Source organism: Heliangelus exortis, chromosome 13 (assembly GCF_036169615.1).
Source record: "Heliangelus exortis chromosome 13, bHelExo1.hap1, whole genome shotgun sequence".
Lineage (NCBI taxonomy): Eukaryota > Metazoa > Chordata > Aves > Apodiformes > Trochilidae > Heliangelus > Heliangelus exortis.
In genome coordinates this window covers 15488484-15511237 of record NC_092434.1, presented here as the reverse complement: position 1 = coordinate 15511237, position 22754 = coordinate 15488484, and the positions used below count along the sequence as shown (strand labels likewise).

General features: G+C 41.5%; 1 protein-coding gene across 14 annotated transcripts in view; it reads left to right on the top strand.

The window, feature by feature from the left end:
* The first annotated feature begins 461 nt into the window (after positions 1–461).
* The window catches only part of SLC12A4 (solute carrier family 12 member 4), a 45932-nt gene continuing 23639 nt past the window's right edge, over positions 462–22754 (top strand). For 2 of the 14 annotated variants that reach the window (XR_011728523.1, XM_071756955.1), the window contains exons 1-4: positions 12805–12905; positions 16625–16902; positions 20324–20418; positions 22470–22601. Coding sequence is in view for 11 of the 14 variants with exons in the window: in XM_071756955.1 (XP_071613056.1) it covers positions 16731–16902; positions 20324–20418; positions 22470–22601 (399 nt within the window). In the remaining 3 variants the exon portion in view is untranslated. Of the gene's footprint in view, positions 937–1614; positions 1750–2933; positions 3366–4506; positions 4675–12804; positions 12906–13400; positions 13454–16624; positions 16903–20323; positions 20419–22469; positions 22602–22754 lie in introns of those variants that run through there. The other 12 variants (XR_011728522.1, XM_071756952.1, XM_071756951.1 and 9 more) reach the window with 11 other exon arrangements.

Sequence of the window (22754 nt, the reverse complement as noted above, 5' to 3'; positions counted from 1 at the left end):
CTCAACCATCACACCCGGCGGTTTCGCGACCACCTGCCCCTGGGAGGAACCCCACAGACACCCCCGCCTCCTCCTCCCGGCAGGGAACCGCAGCTTTTCCCCAAGCGGCTTCCCAGGCCGCCCGGCCCCAGCACGGAGGTTCCCCCCCCACAATCCCCCACGGCCTCGTTCCCTCGCGGCCGCGCCCACCCTCGGGCCTGGGCGCGCCGCGCCAACGCCCTCCCTGAACCGCTCCAGCCCAGCAAATGGCGGCAGGGGGGAGGGGGACGGAGCTGGGCCCGGGGCACGGCTGAAGGAAATTTCCTCCCCGAGGCGGCCAGGCAGCACCGGCAAGGGAGGGCCGCGGGCAGAGGGGGTCCGCCCCTCAAGCCCCCCCCCCCCCCCCTGCCCCGCTCTCAGCGCACCGCGGCTCCCGCCGCCCCCGGACCCAGCTTCGTCTCTTGTCAGGATGACTACGGGAGGAAGGCTCTCCCTTCCCGGCACCGCTTCTTCGCCGCCTCCGGCCCCTCCTCCGCGCTCCCGCTGCTGAGCGAGACTGCCTGGCCGAGAGACCCCCTCCCCCGCGCCCGTTCCTCTCTGCCGGACGGCCCTGGCCTGCCCGCCCGCCGGCTCCGGGCGAGGCGTCCGCCGCTCCGCCTCGCCGCCCCGGCGCTCGGAGGGGAATGGGTGGAGTTGAGGAGCGCGGTTTCCTGAGAGGAAGTGACCGCACGGGGCAGGAATGCGCCGCCGGCTCCGCGCCGCGTCCCGCCTGCCTCGCTGCGGTGCCGCGGGGAGCCCTCGCCGCCCCGCCAGCCATGCCGCACTTCACCGTGGTGCCGGTGGAGGACAAGCACCGCGCCGAGTACGACAGCGTAGAAGGGCTCAGCTGGGTGGACTACCGGGAGCCGGCCGCGGCACCCGTCGCTGGTGACTCCTACGACACTGTCAGCTCCGACGGTGAGCGGGCACGGCCGGGGCGGTGGGGCGGCGGTGCTGGCCGTTCCTACGGGGTACTGGGCCGAGCCCGGCTTCCCTGCTCCGCGTCGCCACCGGCGGCCGCGGCAGACAAAGGCGGCGGCGCCGATAGCGGCTCTCGGGGGTGGCGAGGGGCGCCGCGCCCAGAGGAGGAGTCCTCGCGGGGACCTCCGGGCGGGCGGCGGCTCCGCTGTTGCCAGGGCCGGGACTCGCCGCCTTGGCGAGGCCCGCGGGGAGCCCGGCCCGGCGAATGAACGGTGTCGCCGACTGTCAGCGCTGGCGGCCCGCGCCGAGCGGTGACAGAGCAGCCCCGCTGGGTGCGGCGGTGCTCTGGGGATGCGGGTGGCCGGGGTGTCCTCCCGCTATGCGGAGGAGGCGAGCCCGGGTATCCGTCCCGGGGGTTCCCTCAGGTCCGCCGCCACTTGTTGACAGCCCGGGGTGCAGCGGGGAGCGGGGCGGGCGCAGGGGGACGGTCGTTATCGGTGCTCCCACAAGCAACAGTCTCCACAGGTGATAAGAGTGTGTGGGGATTCGCTCGAATATTTTCAGTGCTTCAGTGCCAAAATAAACAAGTGATAGAGAATTCAGTTAAAGTAGCCCAATCTCAAGTGGCTGCCTTTCTTATATCATCTTAAAAAATGCCTCTGCCCAGATAGGTCTCTCTCTCTCTCTCAGACTGGGCCCTTGAATGCTACAGCGTGTGCATTGTGTCTCTGTGTCTTTCACAACTGCTTCTGCAAGGCAGAGCTGCTTTTTGTTAGCGGTTAATTTATTCCAGTTACAGAAGAGGATCACGTAAGTAGGAGGGGATGTTGGGTGGTGAGAAGTACATTATTTAATTGGGCAGCTAATACCGGTGCTTAACCTGGCAGCCAAGCCAAAACACCGGTTTTGTTGTGAGTTGTAAAAAATTAAATGTAGTGTTTGGAGTGAGAGAATGAAGGACAGATTTGCAGAGCTAAGTAGTTATGGTAAAGCGTCGTTCTAGCTCTGTGGGGGATCTGTTTCTTTTTTCTGCTTTGGTTTTGTTCTGTAAGCTTTAGGAAGAGGATCTTCTCATGGGTTCAGGTGGTGAAACTGACTTACCCTCTGTGAATCATGTGTAACTCTAGGCAACAAAAGAAAAATCAGTAAACACCTGACCTGTTCTTCCTTGCCCATACAGTCAAACTTTGCAGATTGCAAGTGTTACTGGATGCCTGAGGGGAGCCTGCATTGCTCAGGCTTGTGCTTAAGGAAGAGAACAAGGTGAATGATACTCAACTATTGTGAGATCGAGGTCCAGTTCCTTCCTTGTCACTTTGTTCAGTTCTCTTTGAACCTGTACTTCAATCTCCAGTACATGCCATTTTTTATGTTTTAATTCTGTCTGCTTATTTTTTCAAAGGAATTTTAAAGTAGCTTACATAGGCCTAACTCTCTTATGTCAGTTCTTTTCAGTTCTATTGTGGGCATTTTGGAATGATGGAAAGTAGGTGCTTTTCCCAGGTTGTCTGTTATCACAGGCAGTTTGCAGGGCCTTGGTGTCATAAAGAGGTCTGTTTTTCTCTTGGGTTACTAAACATTTAGCTCATGTGTATGAAAATAACAGGTGTTTTTCACCCATCTCAGAGATCTGGGGGAGTACTGTTTTCCCTAGTTGGCTTTGGCCATGGTTTGGTAAATGTGACTTGTGGAAGCTACTGCTGTGGTGGGTGAAGGAAGGTCGACTCAGACTGCCTGTTACTTGTCTATGAGACTGTCTGAAGGATGTGTGCAAGCAACACACTTCAGCATACTCAGTTCCCTGTCACAGACTTCTCAGTAGCTGGCAAACTGTGATCTCTTGAAGTACTGTCTGCTGTTCCAAGTGCAGCACAGAGCCATGCTGCTGAAAGTTAGCAGAGTCTCTTTATTTTAAACTGATAAATATCTAGTAACATCTCTATTAATATATGGTAGTTAGTTCTGTTTCTGTTTGAACTATAACTGCCTTCTATTTTTTAATTTACTTTCATAGTAATTAAGTGTTGTTTCATATCCTCGGGGTGTAGCATAAAGATCTGCAGTCTTGCCTGCCTGTACTGACAAGCATGTTCTTCCCCCCTAGCCTTTTCTGTATTTTGCTAGGTTTCTTGGGTTTATGGCAGTGCAGAATGGAGTCTGAACTCCTTGTGTTATTCCTTTGGCTTCTGGTGCCTCTTTCTTTACAAACTGTGCAGAGTACTGCAGCCTCTTGTGCTGGGGAAGCCTTGGTAATAAGACATGGTGGAGATGGAAGCTCCAGAGGAAGAGAGTATTTCACAGCTGTTTAGCAGTGGCTGGAGCCTGCAGACTAGAGGGAGCAGAATGACCCTCCAGAGCCTTTTGTGGCAGCTGACTGTGGGACTTGTGGAGAAATTTATTGGTGTTGGTGATGCCCCTGATTCCAGGTAAGGTAAACTTGGTTTGACTTGAGTGTAGAGTTTTAGGTTGTGGTGCCTATCAAGGTGCATTCAGTACATCTTGGCACTGCATGAATGCTCACAGAGCTGCCTGAGCAAAGCCCATTCTCCAGACTTTCTATGCAGTAGGTAGTGCCAGCATAGTCAGTATCAGGAATTGTGTGCAGTTGTTCTGTGGAGAATCTCCAGGGAAGGTTTTATTTTATCAGCTTCCTAATCAGAACGTTATTCAAAGAATTCTTTGGATTGCTCAGTTTGGTCAGAGATAGTTTACAGTGACTCAGTAATTATATGGATGGAGTATGGTCTGTCCTGGTAATGTAACTGTTTATAGCTGGTCTGGAACAGTGCAAAGCAGTGGTTTTGTTGTCTGGCACTAATTGCACAATCTCTTAGGCTGTTACTCACGATTCTGGATCTTATTTCACTCTGACCTTTTCACTCCAATCTATTTTTCATAGCTTTGTTTGTGAATGGTGTTGGGTTTTTTTCTGAATTTTGCTCTATTTAGGACATCAAGTGATATGGTGTCACCTAAACACTACAGATGTGAAGCCATCCTGCAATAGAATTGTCAGCCATTTACTTAAGAAGGCAATAATTCAGTCAGTGTGCAGTAATTCAGTCTTCCCACATAGCTTCAGTGATTGTGAATAAAATCAGTCTTTTTTTCTTAAGCAGGTTTTCACCAATTGCCACTGTCTGTAATAGATTTTGACACTTCTATTTAGAAAAAGAAGTACAAAGAATTATCTTGTGATCCTATGATAAATACGTGATCCCTGCTTTATGGATGGGCAGGGATGAGAAATGTGAATTTGGCATCTCTTCAGTCTTTGAAATAATGCCAGCATGATAGTTTGGGTACACAGGGTGAGAAGAGGGACAGTGGGGCCTGAATAGTGTTTTTAAAAAATAAATTTTGCTTGAATAGAAATCTCAGCTCCACAGTGACTGTGCACACTGTTAACTGAAGTGTGGCAGTGTCATGTGTCCTGTGGGAAGTTATTTATCTTCCTGTGACTTCTGTGTGTGGAAATGAGACACTAATCAGCTTGGTGTCACTAACCAGCTTTGGTCAACTGCCACTCTTGGGTTTTGCCAATGAATTTCTCTGCTTATGTTCCAGTTATCACATGGCTTCCTCTCAGCCTGGAGTTTTCTGGTTGGACTCGAGACCTTTTTTCCTCATTCTTACAGTCTGCATCAGTATGTACAGTGCCCTTGTGCAGCAACAGGTTGTGCTGGTCATTTGCAATAAGCTATTTTTGAGAAGCTGTATTAGGAAAGGTCTGCAGTAAGTGTGCTTAAAGCTTCTTCTTGGTTTATTCCTTTTTAATATGTGGTAACTTACTGGTAAAGGTTTTAAGTCTTTTGCAAGACTTGAAATAAAGCTTACATAAAGTATGTCTTGAAATAGGAATACATAAATAATTAAAATCCCTTTCAAAGCCCTTACTTTGTATATCTGTGTGTTTTGGCAAAGTCCAGAGATAAGATACAATTGATCTTCTAATGAATTAGATACTAGAGGTAAATAAGAGTGACAGAAACACACGTCCAAATGTATTTTAGGTTACCTTTAATTAAAAAACTCTTACTAGCAGCAGTGTGGGTAAGTGGTGCTTTTAAAACAATGATAGCAGAATATTTTTGCATAACTCTGTGGTATGTGCATCTTCAGCATTTTTGATTTTGCTTCAAAACTGCTGAAAGAAGTTATGGAAGGGGAAGCCTGAAGGGGGGGAGTTGAGGCAGAAACTCTGAATTGCTTGGGAAGAAAGAAAATAACTTGAAAACAGAAATACATTGATACTGGTGAGCTGTCTCTTTTAGTGATTTGTTTACTATTGCCTTGCTGGAAAAGGTACAAGGACTACATCTTCAATTTAGTTGCATTTTAATGAGCAAGGTTTTGTGGTGGTTTTTTTTTTTTTGTTTTTACCTGATCTTCTAAGCTTGGCATCTGTTTTCTTTCTCCATAGATTAGTGTGTAAGTTTGGAGATACAAAAGGTGTCCTTTCAGTACTAAACATGTTAATATTTGTTTCTGTTTCATAAAGTATTCTTGTGAGATACTTGTAGGTTAGACAGCAATGGTTATAATTTGAAATATAGCTCCTGAGAGGGATCAGTCTTGAGAAATCCTGTATTATGTTTTTTTCAGTTTGTGCACTGGGCTGTTAGCACAGCAGTGGTAGCAGTGCCAAACTCCAGAATACTTCTTTCAGTAATACAGGTGCATAGATAAGTGAACTCTTGCTTCAGATAAAGAAAGGTATGAGATAGGTATGTGAAAAATGAGAGTGGAGAAGTGCTTTGTGACATGGTTAGCTGTTTATAACACTTGGGTGGGGAAAGAGATAGCTTAATAGCCTGTAAACAAAAGAATTTCTCTGATAAGCTCATTCTAGCAGAGTCCACGGTGGATACTTCACGTTTCTTTTAGCAGGGGTCTTGTAAGGTTTAATAATTCTATTAATATGCTTGTTTAGGGAAAAGAACAAGTTGGTGTTACTATAAACTGTTACTTTTGCTAAGGCTGTGTCTCCTACCTCTTCTCATTTGTGCAGTGATTAAGAGCTGCAACTGGGGAGGCTGCAGCTGTCCTGTACCAAGTGTATCTTGGTGCCAACTGCTTGTGGCCAGGAGACTTACCTAAATATAGAAAAACATGGGACTTTTTGTGGGTTCTCTGGCATTTTAGTTATTTGGAAATGCTCTGGGACGGACATCTTTGTGATATGCCTAAGTGATTTGAAAGCAACTCCTATAGCTGTGCATGTGCAGGTCTGTATGTTGCAAAAATAAGAAATTAAAAAAAAAAACCCAACCAGTGCTCTGCTAGTCTTGGAGCTTCTGAGTTTTGGTGGTTTGGAGAATACCTGTGTTAGAAGGCTAAGCAATTGCAGTTGAAAAGACATGGATTTTTCATCTAATTCTACCTGCAAATGCTCACTTCTCTTGACATGCTAAGCACTCATTTCAAACTTGAGTTGAGTGCTATATTTTCTATTCAATCTCTGCTTTTTACAAAAGAAAGTCAACTAAATTTTTTTGTTTCTTATATTGTGTTTGTACTACATATCTTTCTCATGTATAACATCGACCCATGTACGTATTACTCAATTTTCACTTGCAAATTTTTTTTATTTCACTTCCTGAAAGAAAATATTGACATTTCCTTTCATTTTCCACTGCAACAAAATGAAAGATTACATATTTGAATGCTCTTCAATGTACAGTTTGTATTTGGCTCTTACTCTAGAGTTCTGTATAGAATGGAGATGAAGGTACTTTGCAGCCTCATTTGACTGGAAAATGTAGCCAAATATGATAAATGCTGTTCCTTGAAGTTAAAGAACAACAGCAACCTTGAGGTAGATCAAACTTAGTGATCACTGCTTTCTTTTTAAGTGCCTGTAACAGGATGGGGACGCCCAGTGCCCCAAGGAAAGAAAAGCTACATTAGCAAAAAAGCTACAAGAGCAAGCTAAAGATTTATTACTGCTCTTGACTATGATGTAGCAAATAATTTAACGTGCAGGCTGATTTGTATTACAGAAAAAATGCTATTATCAACAATATGTGGGAGCAAGATTTATTTGATCAAAGAGTTTTTGTCTTCAAACTCTTGGTTTAAGGTTTTTTTGTAAATGTGTTGATCTGTGACCTGAACTATGGGAGAAAAAAAAAATGCACCAGTTTAACACATGGTCTAAAGCCTATTGGAATTTCATTCTATTCTAAGGGTGTTTCCATTGTCTTCAGTAGCCTTTGAATTGTGAATTTTTAATCTTTTAATTGTAGTGTGCTGATTTTTTTATTCTCAGAGAAAAGAAAGTTTCAGGTGTGGTTTGTTTTTTTTTTGTGTATGTGGGTTTTTTTTGTTTTTTTTCTAATTTAGTAAAACCTCTTTCTTAATTTTTTCCAATGGGCATCTGTTTAAATGATGCCAAGTGATCTCTTAGCAATGAGTAGTGCTGCTTTGGTTCTTTCAGTTGAGCTGCTTTGGATTATTTTTTTCAGTATACTTGGATTTTGCCATGCATAGAGAACTGCATCTTTCACTGTGGCTGTTGTAGTGAATGCTAAGCAAACTATCTTTGTAAGCAAGCAAAATAATGAAATGCCATACACAAATACTAGTCTTTTAGCAAAATCAAGTACTTGGCACACATTTAATATGTTCTGTCTTTAAATATAAAAAGCCTATGTGACAAGGAAAAATACAGCTTTTCTAATGCTTGTAGGGCAAGCTTCTCTGGATTTTGTATAAGGTATTTTGTATACGATTGTGTGGAATAGGTCCCGTTTCTTCTGCTATCCTCTGCACACCTAGCTGGAGGTAATTTTGTAGCTTGTCTACTGTGTATTTGTCTTCAGTGATTCTTATTTTGCACATTGTTTTCGAAGTTAAATTCTCACTTCTGAACCATAAAAAGAAGTTACTGGACTTATAGGAAGTGTTTTTTTCTACTAGGTCATGCCATAGGGCTTTAGGTTTTGTGGCAGGTAATAAGTTTGGGAAGGAAGACTGTTTACTTTCCAATGGTCATAATTCATGTCTGATCAATAGAAGTATAAGTTGGAACAGTTCTGAGAAGGTATTTTTTTCAAAATTTTTGTAGCTATTAAAGGTGGAGTATTTTTTTAATCCGTCTTTTCATCTTCATTCTGCTCTGTAGGACAGAGAGGTGGGGCTTGACACGCAGAATAAAGAGCTAATTGTCCAAAAAGAGCTTTGACTCAGTTAGTGTATGGATGAATGGGGAAGGTAACTTGGCAGTCATGCCAACTTAGCTGTGGTTTGCTGAGTGAAGGCAGCCTAAGTCTTGTCGTAAATGTAGATGAACTGGCATTTTGCTGAGCAGAACATGAAGCCAGTGCCAGGCTGGGTTGGGCAGCTGGGGCAAAGGGGTGAGGGAGGAAGTTGATAATACTGGTGTGGAGATGGTCAGTATCCCACCTTTGTATTGGTGGTCACAGTTTTATCAAAGGAAACAGGAAGCTCATTTGCTTAGAACATGGCTTAGCAGTATTTCCAAAGGTGTTCAGATTCTGGGTTTGCCTGATGTCCCCCAGAAGTTTGTTTCACAGGTCCATCCCCTTGGATCCAGAATGTTTCATTTGCCTCTCCTCCCCATTCCACCCCTGTGACCAGCATTGTCCTAGAGGCCCAAATCTTTCATTGATTAACATGTCTGTGATATAATTAGGGGGTGATCCATCGATTTAGAGTCAAAGCTATAAACTATGTTGGCAGCTGGGATGCAGGGAACTGTAGCAGGGATTGTATAACAGGATCCAGGGTGGGGAGGGATGACGCAGAGCTGTGTTTAGGGCAGAGGCTGTACTACGCCAGCTAATTATGCCTGAACAGAACTGTATGTGTTGTTTTTTCTTTCCTACAGTCTAATTGCCAACCTTCATTTTCACCTCCTACCAGTAGCCAGCAATTTCTTGTGTTTGAGGATGTAGAACATCATTCAGTCGTTACAGGTACCTCCTTTTTGTGAAGTAGTTTAGACCATTCAGACTTTAGCCTTTCACTTCCATGTCAAAGGGAAAAAGTTATATTTTTTTTATGGTGTGCCATTAAAAGCTGCCCATGTGTGCTTTGATTTAGAGTTAACTCCTAAGGAGGGCAGACTTGCTGAGACTTGCTTTCACATGCTTAAATTGCTGATTGCTGCAGTAAAACAGTTTTGATGCCCTGGAGTATAATTGTTTTTCAAAAAATTATCTATAGCATTGTTAGTTCGTGTTATGACCGTCTTTGCTTGCAGGCTGAGCAGCCCCAAGTATAGTTACTGTGTGCAAAGTCCACCCCTGGATTTCCGTGTAAGAGGTCAGGTCTGAGTCAGGATTTGGAATAGTTGAAGAAGACTGTGTGGCTGCTGGTGTCTCGGATGAAGATCTTTCTTTCTCCTCTGCTTTATAGCTTTGTATTCAGTGGTTTTGTTTTTCTGATCCACTTCTAAATAACACAACTGACATCACTTTTACTAGTACTTGCTATAGTATATATTTGTATCCAGAACTGATACAAAGAACAAAGGTAGAGTTCTTTAATAGTCTTGCAGGTTTGATTTAGGAACCTGCTGCTCCCAGTTACGCTTGGGAAGATCATGGAGCAGATTCTCCCAGAAGGTCTGATAGGGTACATGGAGGACAGGAAGTTGATCCAAGACAGCCAGCACAGCTTCACTAAGAGCAAATCCTGCCTGATGAACCTGGTGGCTTTCTGTGGTAGGGTAACTACATCAGTGTACAAGGGATGACCTGTGGATGTGATCTAAATGGACTTCTGCAAGTCCTTTGACATGACCACCCTCAATATCCTACTCACCAAGCTGGAGAGATATGGATTTAATGAGTGGACTGTTCAGGGGATAAGGAATTGGCTGGATAGTCACATCCAGAGAGTTGTGGTCAATGGCTCAAAGTCCAGATGGAGACCAGTGACAAGTGGTGTCCCTCAGGGGTCCATACTGGGACCTGTACTGTTTAATATTTTAATCAACGATACAGACAGTGGGATGGAGTGCACCATCAGTGAGTTTGCAGATGACACCAAGCTGAGTGGTACAGCCAGAGGGATGGGATGTCATCTGGAAGGACCTGAGCAAACTGGAGAAGTGGGCCCAGGTGAACTTTATGAGATTCAACATGACCAGGTGCTGGGTCCTGCACCTGGGTTGGAACAATCTGTGTTGTCAGTACAGGCTGGGGGATGAGGTTTAGAAAGCAGCCCTGCAGAAAAAGACTTGGGGGTGTTTGTGGATGAAAAAGCTGGCCAGGAGCCAGCAGTCTGCGCTTGCAGCCCAGAAGGTCATTTACATGCTGGGCTGCATCAAAAGAAGTGTGGCCAGCAGATGGAGAGAGGTGATTCTGCCATGTTACTGTGTCCTGGTAAGACCTCACCTGGTCTATGAGAGACTATGAGAGTATTGTGATTCTGGGTGTGCCCTAGACACAGGGACAGGAGTTGGACTTGATGATCCTGACGGGTCCCTTCCAACTTGGCAGATTCTGTGTTTCTGTAGTGGAAAAATTGAACAGCTACCCAGGGAGGCCTCATCCCTGGACTCAAGGTGAGGCTTGAGGAGGCTCTGAGCAACCTGATCTACTTGAGGGTGTCCCTGCTTACTGAAGGGTGTTGGACTAGATGACCTTTAGAGGACCCTTCCAACCCAAATTATTCTATGATTCTGTGTTGACTGTTGGCCCTTGAAGAGTTTCTCTAAGCTAGTGTGCTGTAATCCCTTTGCCCTGGTGCTCTTGCAAACTGGTGAGCTTCTTGTAAAACGACAATAAAAACCACTGAGGATTTTTCCAAATATCTGACTTAGTTTTGGTTTGTGCTCTGTTGCACAGTGTGGAATACTTTGCACTGTTTTGGAAGACATGTGTGCTCTTTAAAAATGGATGTTTGAATATTTGTATTTTATGAGGACTGTTGTTTATCATGTACAATGTCAGAGTGCTCTTCACTCACTAAAATGTTCAGTGGGGTGGAGTTACTTTGGAGAAGTCTCATGCTGACTTTTACTTTTTTTTTAAGTGTTATGATCAGAGTTACAGAGAGTCTTGGCCGTTTGTTGCACTTTGCCCTGAAAGGTCAACTCTTCATCCTTGGAGCACAGACAAGTTCAGTGCTCTCTCTCTTTTTTTTTTTTTTTTTTTTTTACTTTCCTGTTTTCTTTAGTTAAAATTTCTCACACGCTTCATTTTCACATGGAGCAAAGTACTTCTCAAATGTAGTAGAAATCTGATATTCAGCACTTTCTTTATGAGTTCCCTGAGAACTTTAAAACATTAAGGGCTTCGCAGTGAGCTGTGACCAATTACAGTTATCTTTCTACTGTGTTTCAGGAATGAATAATAGATGGCTGTTAATGTACATTAAATAGTATGTAATGGATAGAATGTATGTATATCAAGATTTTTTAAGTAACTAAGCCTCCTTTTCCTGTTACTTTCTGTATGTCTGGAGGCCCTTAGCACCCTGGCTCATATGCTCTGTATTTCCCCTTGTTCCCTGTAGGAAGTTTTTTTCAGCTGGTGACTTAGTGGCCATTGTTCCCATCTGCTTGTTCTCCTTGGTTTGTTCCCGTACATTTTTTTTCCTTTGGTACATGTTGAGCTGAAGAATCACAGAATTGTTTTGCTTGGAAAAGACCTTTAAGATCATCAAGTCCAACCATTAACAGGTTTTTTGCGGGGTTGTATTTTGTTGTTACCTCATCTTCTTTCCTCTGCAGCTGTGGTCAGCTGAACAAGTATAAGGCTGAAAACAATTCCCAGTATTTCTTATCAGGGAAGGTGAATTTTAAATATTGCATGGAATCTGCATGCTGCTCTCACAGATGGAAGTTGCTGTCTCTTAGAGAAAGCAAGAACATTTTACCACAAGCTTAAGAGGCTTTTTCTGAGTCATGGAAAATGCTGGAATGCTTCTCCCTGTATTTTGATATAGGATGGGCTGTATCTGAAGTGCCTTCATGCATGTGAAGAGATGAAGTTTCAGGGAGGATAGTCATGATAAATGATTGGGAGTTGTTCCACATGAAAGAATCTCTGAAGTGGATTACAGTGAAGTACAAAGGTTGTTTTTATAGTGTATTTTTTGAGCTGGCGATGACAAGTTGTATTATGAAAGCTTCTAAGTGATGTGAGCTTCTAAATCCAATTTCTCAAAAGTGACTTGGCATTTTTAATTACATAGACATTCTTGTTGATTGCACCTACTGTCTGACACAGAGAAGTCTCAGTGTTGTGTGTTGGTATCCAAAGGATATGAATGAGCAGAACGGAGTGGTTTCTGGCAATTATGAATTGCTTAGAATCATTAAGTTAGTATTTTCTTATGTATCTTACATAAACCTCCATTTCATCATGCTGATGCTTTTTTTTTTTTTTTTTTTTTTTTGGTGATCTTGTGTGTGATTTGTCCACTAATAGGTGGCCATATTAAAAAGTATTGAAGATGGAAAGAAATACATCACTGTTTTCACTTGAAAGCTGAAATGCCTGGAGGGCTCACGTCACAGAGCGATACTTTTCATGGCATTAGCAGGCTTCAAATGCTGTCTGATTCCACACTCAGCAAGCAGATTTGTTGCACACACCTTCCTGAATAAGTGTGCATCCAGCTGGCAGTCTGTATCTTAAATGTGGCCTGGGTTGGGTTTCAAAAATAGCTTTTTCAGTAGGATTCTGACATTTGTATGTTTTCCATTGTTGAAAGGATCATAATGCCAGGATTATATCCACGTCGGCTTAGCTTTCTGTGAGAAACCCTTTTGCTTTCTGAAAGAGATCAGTCCCATTCAACAGAGAAATCAGCAGTCAGTTTGTTGGAGGAGGTAGTAAAAAAAAGTGTTTCAGGAGTACAATATTATTAAACTTGTCCAATCCTCAGGACTTCACGGAGAAGACATTTGCTAAAGCATGTACTAAGAGCACAAAGAAGAATAATGGTAAACCAAATTACTGAAAATGGCAAAGAGCTATTGCTGAAGGGTAAGTACTTCATGTTGATCTTAATACCTACATAGGACTATAGTGTTCTGAAATACCAGTGTATCTTAACAGAAGAATAGAATTATTGCACTTTCTGAAACACAGGTTTCTTAAACTTAATCTTTTGAGTTCAGTAGTATCAGTCAACTTGATGGGTAAGCTGTTCTCTGATCTGGTTTTGTGAGGTGTCCTACAAGTTTGATAATAACTTCACACAGGTTTATCTAGGGATAAAATAAAGATCTGTGTTCTGTTTTTCACTTAATTCTGTACTCTGGTGCAGTTTAACTGTTGCATAGGTTGTTGTTTGCCTAAGCTTTTGCTGTTTCATGGAGGATGCAAACAAGTGCATTCTGCAGAAATCTGAGCTGTTCAGAGGAACTAATATATTGTGAATAATATATTAAATTTACTTTAAATTTACTTTTTGGGACAGCTGTGCTTTGCTTGTGTCACCTTTTGTAGATGCCAAAGTTGTTGATGATTGTAAGTATGTATGAGCAGTGTGGAGTATAAAGAATTTTAAGAAGCAAGCCTTTACTTGCTGGGTAAAATTCACTTAACTCAAAACTTTAATGGCTATATCAATTTAACATTGTGAATACTGTAATGTGTTAGTCTTAAAATGGTGAATGAACACATTATAACCTTAAAAATACCCATGAATGTCCATAGTTTGGTGCTTAAGCTGCAGTTGCTTACGGAAGTGTGTGGGTCTGGAATGTGAGAGTTTTGTGTCAGTGTAACTGATAGTTCAAGCCTGTGTTTGAAGTACAGAAAATCTCTTTGCTGCTTAAAAGTTATCCACCCACATTAAGATCTGTCCTTTCATTCTGTTCTTCCCTCTCATACAGCCTTATTGCTGCATGGGTTGTTATCTAGTGCAACTCTGCCCTTTATTTTCATAAAATACTGGGTCAGCCTGCAACTTACAGCTCGTGCTTTCAGCCATCTTCATTGAAAAAGACCTGGTAGCCCAAGGTCTTAGGTGAGCTGGCATTAGTAGATTTCAGTTAGTTATTTCATTACCAGTGCTTAATTTGTAGTGTGAATGAGTTTTATCCAGCTAGGTGCAATGCTATTTATTTCCTGTCTCTCCTATTTTTGATGGAAATACAATACTCCTAAAAAACCCACAGTACTGAAAACACTCCACCCCCATTGGGTGTTTTTACACAGTTTTAGAAATTATTTGAGAAGTGATTTTTCTAATCCTGGAATGTTCCTTTTGGAGGGAACCAAGTTTTATCTCACAATACATGTGCTTGAGAAAGTATCACTGTTAACATCTGGAAAACGCTTTCTCAAGAACTGCGTCAAACAGTTATGGGTTTGTTTTGTTTTGTTTTTTTAGAAAAAAACCACACCAGAACTCTAATATAAAAATTAACATGGACAGCTTTTAATATTAAAACTTTATCCTTAAGGCTGTGAACTGTCTTCAGAAATAGTGTTGTGACTAATCAAATTACCTGGTTATGCAAGGAAAAAATACTCTGCCTGGAATTAATTTCTGTTTGCAGCAATCTCATTGTTCCTCCAGGTTATTTTCCCTGTAGAATACCTACACTGGGTGTATTCATTTGCTTCGCTAGGTCTTGTGAGAACAGTAAGTGTAGCAAACCTGTTTTGGTTTTTTGGTCAGAAATTGAAACCAAATTTTGGCCTAATTACCAGCTGTGTTGAAGTTTGCAGATCTTGAGATGTGAATGGAAAATCTGAACAGAAAGAACTTATTTTCCAATGTGGGGTAAATTTTGCATACCTTAATCTATCTATAAATTAGGCTTCAGTTTAAGTTTAGTTCACTTTAGAGGTACTTCCCAGCAAGCCAAGATGGGTGTACAGGAGAGGCACTCCAGGGAGCAGCTGATTGTATTCTTTCTGAGTAACAAGCCAAGCTTGATGAGGAGTGAAACACAACTGCCTGCTGTCCAGGTAGCAGTCAGGGTAACAGAAGCCCATAACAACTGCTTGAGTATCAACTGCAATTTCTAATCTTAGATCCAGTGTTACCCATGTAGGGAATATTAAAAATACAAATGATTGATTTTTTAATTTTATTTTATTTTTTTTAATTAAAGAAAACAAAGACTCTGCATGAAAATGGCTCAGTTTGTCTCCCGAGCCCTCACAGGCTTTGTGGCCAGTGATGCTTGTGAAACAGTGTCTGAATGACAGAAAAAAGTGGTGTTAGCTGCTAAACAGGCTATTTCATTACATTTTTTTTACTGTGGTGTACTGAAAGAAGCCTGTACATGGATAGTACAATTGCAAGGGATCTATTAGCTCTTACAATGCTCCAGAAATTAAATTAACATTGAGGGGAGGAGTGTTTGGCTGTCCTTTGAGCTGGTTTTCTAGTAAACATCTGCTGTTTGTCAGTTACGCAGAGGTAAATAAACCAACAGGTTTCTTCCTTTGTCAAGCCCATCATTTAATTTCTAACTTTGCTTTGTACTTGGACTTACACTAAAATTCTTTGGAGAAATCTAGTCCCTCAGGTAAGATTTAGCTCTCAATGCCTCAGTCAGGGAGGATTATGGCAACTCTGTGTGCCTTTGTCACAGGTTGGAGCCATGTCTGGAGCTTTGTCCAGCTTCCCTGCCTAGCAGAGTGGGTCTGTGTGAGCATTGGTGTGTGTGCCTCTCCCAGTTTATGTTTATTTAGCTCAGATTTATGCTTGTAAAAGCAAAGGGGCATGTGCTTGTTATCAAAGTTCATCCCTCATTTGAGACTTTTTAAAAAAATGTTTTAAATCTTAGTGCAGTTTAATCAGCATTGCTGTGGTTTTCATTTGTTATCTCTGCTGAATGGACTAAAGCTGAATGGGATGAAGTAGGGGCGTGGTGATTTTCTTTAAGAAGTTCAGAAACTGGCAATGTAGGAGAACAGAACCTTGACATGTCAAGTCATGCAGCTGCTTCTGCCACCTTCTCACAGGGATGAGAATTCTTTTAATAGTCTGGCTGAGTACACTTTTATCACTCCTGTTTTTTCTCTACACTGGTCTTGCTGGCCTAATTGTTCAACTTTCATTTATCCTCACTTATCTCTCGTTCTTATGGTTACTTTAATATATATGTTTTGTCTGTAGTTTTCTCTAAATTCTCTTTTTCATCCCTCAGTTACTAAAGAAAACACATTGGCTTGCACAGAAGACTTGCTCTTGGCATGCTCAACAAGTGAAATTCTGTCTCTCTGTCCTAATCCCCTTCCAGAAGGAAAGCTGTAGTGTGAACGCTGTCAGCTGTGTTCTTATAGTTCTTTTGTTAAAAATAAAAACAAGATAAATCTTTTGGAGAAGAACAAAATGAAATCACTCAGTAGGTTATCTGGCACAGTTTTGCCACAGAGTTTTTCTCTTGGCAATGAGATAAAAGCTAGGAAATGTTTTGGACATCATTTATTTCTTTTATTCTGTCTTGTTCTTACAGACCTGTGTCCATATCTGAGTAGGGAAGTGCTAAAAAGTTCAGGGAACTATGGTGGAGATTATACAGATAAATTGTAGAATTATAGTGGTGGCTGCAAATAAAATAATTTGGTTTGAAGAGAACTGGTAGAAATAAAATGCTTTATTTATTGAAAGATAACAAAAACTGAGAAGAAATGAAACAAATGAAGAGGAAACATTAATCTACTTGCAATATAGCTTACCTGCCTCAAAAATGGAGATCAATTAGGGATTAAGGTAAATAAATTATTCTCTGTTGCAGAGTACATAGCTCCCTCTTTAAGAAATGTTCTTTGCAAAACAGTCTTGGATGATGAAAACTAACACCATATAGCTACTGTCCAAGACCAAAGACTTGATAACTAAGAATGTCGAAAACTGTACGCATGTCCCACGATGGTGTTTGCCCAGGAGACTTCATGCTTCAGGATTTAAACTGTCCTCATGTGAAGCTGGGGCAAGAATTCCCCGGAGTAGCCTTCCGAGGTCACCTCCACTCTCTTCCAAAACTGATGGAGATAACAAGATCTTCCCATTCAAGTAAGTCTCTTTGAAGCTGCTGGTGTTGGTCATTGCCAGATGGAATATACTAGACAAAGCTTTTATTGCAGTAGATACTGTGCTGCAGTCCATTCTGTTCTGTTTTGTGAAAGCACATTTGTGATTTTTCTTGAAATGGTGATCTGCCATAGGTTTTATTCATGAAATTGGAAACAGAATATGGAAAGGGAGAAAATGAGATATGAGCACTTTGATGCTGTGATTTAGGATGTGTCTGAAGAGTAGAAATGGCACCGACTGTGCTGCTGTGCAGAAGGTGATATTGGCTGTCATTTAATTAGCTGTATTTGATTTAGCAATGTAATACTCATTGAATTGGCACAGACCTATGCAGCACCCAGTGCTATGTGTTGGTGAAGTTAAAATAGGATGTCATTGTCAAGAATTTGAATAGGGACTTAGGTACAGAAGCTTTCTGTTAGAAGTGCATGGTGATTGAGAGGGGGTTTAATGTGTCACTTCCTTGAATCAGTAGAATCATGCAGTCTGAAAGCTCACTTTTATTTTTGCATTGTCTGCAGTAATTTGCAATCTGTATTATGCTTTCAGGGTAGTGGAGCTAGTGCTGTGAATGGGACAAAAAGCTGCCTGTACTTCCCTATCATCTGAACCTTTCCATTGAGAGAAAAAATGTGCTCTGGTAATTGAAAAAGAATACCCTGTTTCCATTTGCTAGTTCTACTGATCTTGCTGTTGCAGTTAGCTTTGCTTGAGCTTACTGTGTGCAGGAAGATGAATAAAGCAAACCACCAAGGAGTCAGATTTAGAAGGAATGTCTAATGGGAAGGAATTGGATGCTGCTTGAAAGTGCAAATAACGATAGAGGAGAGGGAAGCTGTTTTTAAGAGACAGACATCGCTTCTGAAGAGTCCAGTTGTGAAAAAGTTACTGGAGGTAAACCAAAGATAAATCTAATAATAATCTCAGTTAACTTGAAGAGTCATCTGAAGTCACTGGTCATTGTCAGGCTCAGAGAGATGGTGTGAAGTAATCTTTCTTAACTAAGGGTAGGCTATACTGATGACAGTAATAAGAGGCTTGGTATTTTGAAAGAGCAATACTATTGTCAACTTATATAAAAATCTGTGATTGAATTTTTGGGTTATCTTGACAACAGTGGGATTTTATACAGAGAAAAGGTGAGAGTTTCTGTAAGCATTACAGGTTAAGGAGCACCCATACTTTTTTGGGACAATGGTAAGCTGCATCTGTAAGGTTCCTGGTGGAAGAGTAAGGAAAACTAATGCAGCAAAGAATTGATTTAAAAATTGCTCAGTGAATTTAAAAAAACCAAAAACAAAACAGTTCGATTTTTCAGGCATTTGTTTATCTCAGCTGGTAAATAGGAAATCAGAAAACAAAGCCAAGTTGCTCCTGGCTTTGCTGTGCTGGGAAAGTGTAATGATAGGGTACTGCATAGACCAAAGAATTAAGTAGACAGTATTTCTGTTGGTATTGTTATTATCACTTGCATCTGTGTCCAATTTAATAAATAAAACCTGTATGACAGATAACTCAATTTCCTCAGCAAAAACCACAAATGTACTTCAACCAGGACAGGCTAGAATTGGCTGCAGCACAGCTTCCAGTCCATACTGCAACAAAATTGGTCTTCTGTACTCCTTCTGACAGCAGAGACATAACAGATACAGCAAGCAAGTAGATTTTGAAGATTTTTTGTTTTTTTTATTAGTGGATATTTAGCTGTAATGAAGTTGTGAAACAACATTTTATTTTGATGCTGTGTTGCTGATATTTTCCTACAGTGTCCAGCAGTGTGATAGCTCTTAAACTGACACCCTGGGGTCAGCAAATAAGCAGAGCCCACTTGGGGAAGGTAGCTGCTAATTAACACTTGGGTGTTAGTTGTTAGAGCTCTGGGAAGAGTGACAGGCATGTAAGCAGCACACTGCCACCTAAATATTTTGGTCAGCTAAGTGTTTACTTCCAGAAGCTTAAAAAGACCTCCATTATTTGTGAATATTTTTTTTCCAACAGTTTTGTTCAAAGCATTGTCAGCAGTTTTCAGCAAAAATGCTTTTTATGCATCCCTTCACCTCAGTAGGAATAGTGCTGAACTTTCTAATTTTTCCATTTACAGCAATTACTTTTATAGCTGTGCAATATGTGCTGCTCATTGTGTGCAGAGGAGGAGTCTCATTTACCTGTTAGGTTCAGTTTCTAAGTTGATACAGATTTCAGAATGTATTTCAGAATGTAGAGATACTTTCACTTCAAGTATATTAGAATAATTCAGTTGTAGCCTTGTTGAACTTAGTACCTTAATCACTGAAAATACACGTGAGCATTCCAGTTGTAATCTCCTACTTTTTATGTATTCAGTTAACAATAGTTCTTTAACTTACATTATTTTCAATTGAAATTTTTTGTCTTGAATTTTTGATTTCTTTAGGTATTATGTTTTTGTGAATAATACTAATAAAAAAGTATTCCTTGGATTGATCCTTTCTTAAGGAGATACTCTTGGAAATCTCTTTAGTTTGTGTTGGCTGAAAGAACAGGGAGTGAAGAGTTACAGGCAAAAGAGGAATTTTTGTCAAGCAGAGTGTAGTGTGAGCCACAGGTCTGAAAAATTCTGCATACTGGAATCAATATTTTTTTTATTTGTTTGGTTTTTTGTTACTTCATAGCTAATTTCATACTATAGACCTCAAATTATTTTTTTAATTACTACTTGTTGGAAAAAGCTCTACTGATCTTTCATGTTTGTTGTTTGTTTTTATTTTTTTAACATCATTTATTGCATATGTGAATGCTTTTCTTCTACTGTACATGATGTTAGGTTTTATCTTAAAAGCATAAGAGGAGCCTGAAGAATGCAGTCCTAAATGTTCAAAATAGAATAAGGGTAAAGGCATAATGAACTCATTTGATGTCTGGGATTAGTGGGCACAGCAAAAAAACCAACAGAAAGCCACCAACATCATAAAATGGGGGGGGCTTTGGTTGATATTTCCCTGTACTATGATAACAGAATATGGCCTCTGAATTGTTCAGTCTTAATAAATCTACCTGATTTGTTTGGACATACTGCTCAGTTTTTCTGTCTGCATAAGAACTGTCTTTTAATTTGTTCCTGCTCTATTTAAAAATAGATATGGAAGAGAACATAAGAAAAATAAAGGTGCAGATAGTGCTGTTGCTGTGACCATACTTGTTAATTCGAGGTGATTTTTTTATTCTAATTAAACCAGAGGAGTAGATAAATAAACAACTCTGCCCTGATAGTAACACCTGATACTGGTAACGTTTCATAACATCAGCTACTAAAAAAGAAACAGATGCAATTGACTAAACAAGTTTATTCCCTATGGTTTCTGTCAAGGCTACAAAGTCTATCTTTCTGCTTTTATCAAAACCTGCTGCTTTTTCTTTGCAGGTCATGGCAATCATAAAGAAAACAGTCCTTTCCTGAACAATACAGAAGCTGGCAAGGGAGGTGATTACTATGACAGAAATCTGGCCTTATTTGAGGTAATTTCTAACAGTTCTTCATATTTGTAATGTGATTTGTGATCTGTCAAGTTGGGAGGTATTCAGCACATAGTGTTAAGTAGAAGATAAAACATTGCAGAAGTCTGGGCAGTGGGTTGATACCTAACTCTCACTGTATGGCAAATCTAAGCCATTGGTGTCTTTAGGGGAATGTCTACTAAATAGAAAATTATAATGGTACCAGAGATTACCTTAATAATTGAAATAATGAAGCTTGTCACTGTGGGATAAGAAGTGGAAAATGAGGATGGGCTGATTTACTGCATTAAGGAGAACCATTTTATTCTTCAGGAGAGTGCCTAAATCCAGGTACTCTCATTAGCCTGAGTATCCTGTGTTATGACTGCACTGTATCAGTAGTACTGAGTTCCTACCCACGTGCTTTTTTGTGGGTGCACGTCTCCTGTCAGAGACACCAGGAAGCACAGATACCCCGTGTGATGAAAAATCTATTATTATGACCACTCAGGACTGTGAGGCAGAGAGGCAGGACTGCTTCCATGTGGAAGTAAGGAGGCCCAGTCTGTCATGCAGGAGCTGTTGGAGCCACCACAAGCCCAGCAGAATCCTCCTCTACGTCCTCCCCTCACTGGCACTGCATTAACTCCAGGTACACCATGGTGTGCTAAGACCAAGTTTCTAAAAAATGTTTTCAGAACCTCAGTTGCTGGAGAGTGGTGCAGAGAGTCTTTGTGTGCTTCTGCAGCTGCTTTCAAGCCAGGCTTCTGAGTGACAGCTTCACTGCAATACTGGCAAAGTGTCCCTGGTGCTTCCTATTCTGGGAACTCGGTGTGGGGCAGCCTGAGCTGGCTCTGCACCCTGCCAGGAGTTCAGCACAGAGCCTGGACAAGCAGAACTCACCTGCTGCTGGGTAGGACTCACTGGAAATGCTGCAGCCATGTTTGCAGGCAGTGTGCTTGAGCCTGCAGCATGCTTCCAGCTCTGGTGCCTCCTCCCTCCAAGTCCTGCTAATAAACTCACTTGTAGGTCACCAAAAATTGGCCACTTAGGGGCTGGCTGCTACTAGTCACACACCCACCTTTTTCATAGGTAAGAAGTCAGTACCACAGCAGGGCTGCAGGCTCTTTCTGTACTTAGTAGGAGGAACAGCAGGTAGCATCCCTAAGGCCATGCTGCTCAACAGGAAGCATGACTTGCCTCAGACTCTTTCTGGAAGGAATTGTAATCAGGTTTTGAAACTCTGGATGAGATCAGAGGAAGGAAGAAGAAAAGGGACATTTGGAGTTAGTTTCTGCCATCAGATACAAAGCACATAATGCCATTGATCCTCCCATTAACTGTTTGTGATGATACATGAAGATATGATAGAACTCCAGACATTGAAATCTTTCTTAATTGCTTTTTATTTCCTGTGTAGAGGGTTGTTTCTCTTTACCATACATCACTTACTGTGCAGTTTGACATGTAGGGCATTTTAGAGAAAAAGGAGAAGAGAGTGATTTGTTTGTTTGTTTTTTCACCTTAAACTTTCTTTCAGAAACACAAGTTGTATAGTAAAGGTGTAAAGCCTCTATAAATGTGACTTCTGAGGTTTTAAACTTAGAGACACATGAATTAGATTACAGAGTTTGAAAGATGTAATAAAATTATTAGAATGCCTGCAATAATCAGAGTTTAATCACTAAATCTGATTTATTTGGCAACTTGACCTTTTGAAAAGTGTATTTGTTTGTGTAAGCTGACACAGATTCATGCAAGGTACACATCAATTCCCTTACAATCCCAAGGCTCAGATGACTTCTTTATTGCTGTAATTCATGCTTTTCAGCACCTAAGGAGAAGGATGGAAGCCTGTGGCCATAACCATTTCCTGTCAGATTTTCCCTCCTTTCAGAAAATGAAATCCTCTCATCAGTGGTTCAGGCACAACAAAATTCTGTCATTCCCTGGACAGTTTTCCTGGTGTGTTCCCTGGCAGCCTCAGGCATGCCAAAGGAAGGCATGACCCCAGCCAGCCTTCATAAATGCTGTGAGTTGCAGAAAGTGACTGTTTCTATCTTCTTCCACAGGAAGAACTTGATATACGCCCAAAAGTGTCATCTCTGCTTGGCAAGTTGGTCAACTACACAAATCTTACCCAAGGTGTTAAGGAACATGAAGAAGCAGAAAGTACTGATGCCTCAAAGAAGAAAGTTTCAAAAGTAAGTAAAGATTTTCTCCATGGCCAGGTGATGAATGGGATGATTCCTTGTGTAATTTTTTGGGAACTGGACTGCTTTCTGCTGTATCTTAACTGTATTGCAAAAAAATAACAGGACCCTGTAGGTAATCAGCTGTTACCAAAGAATTGAGGC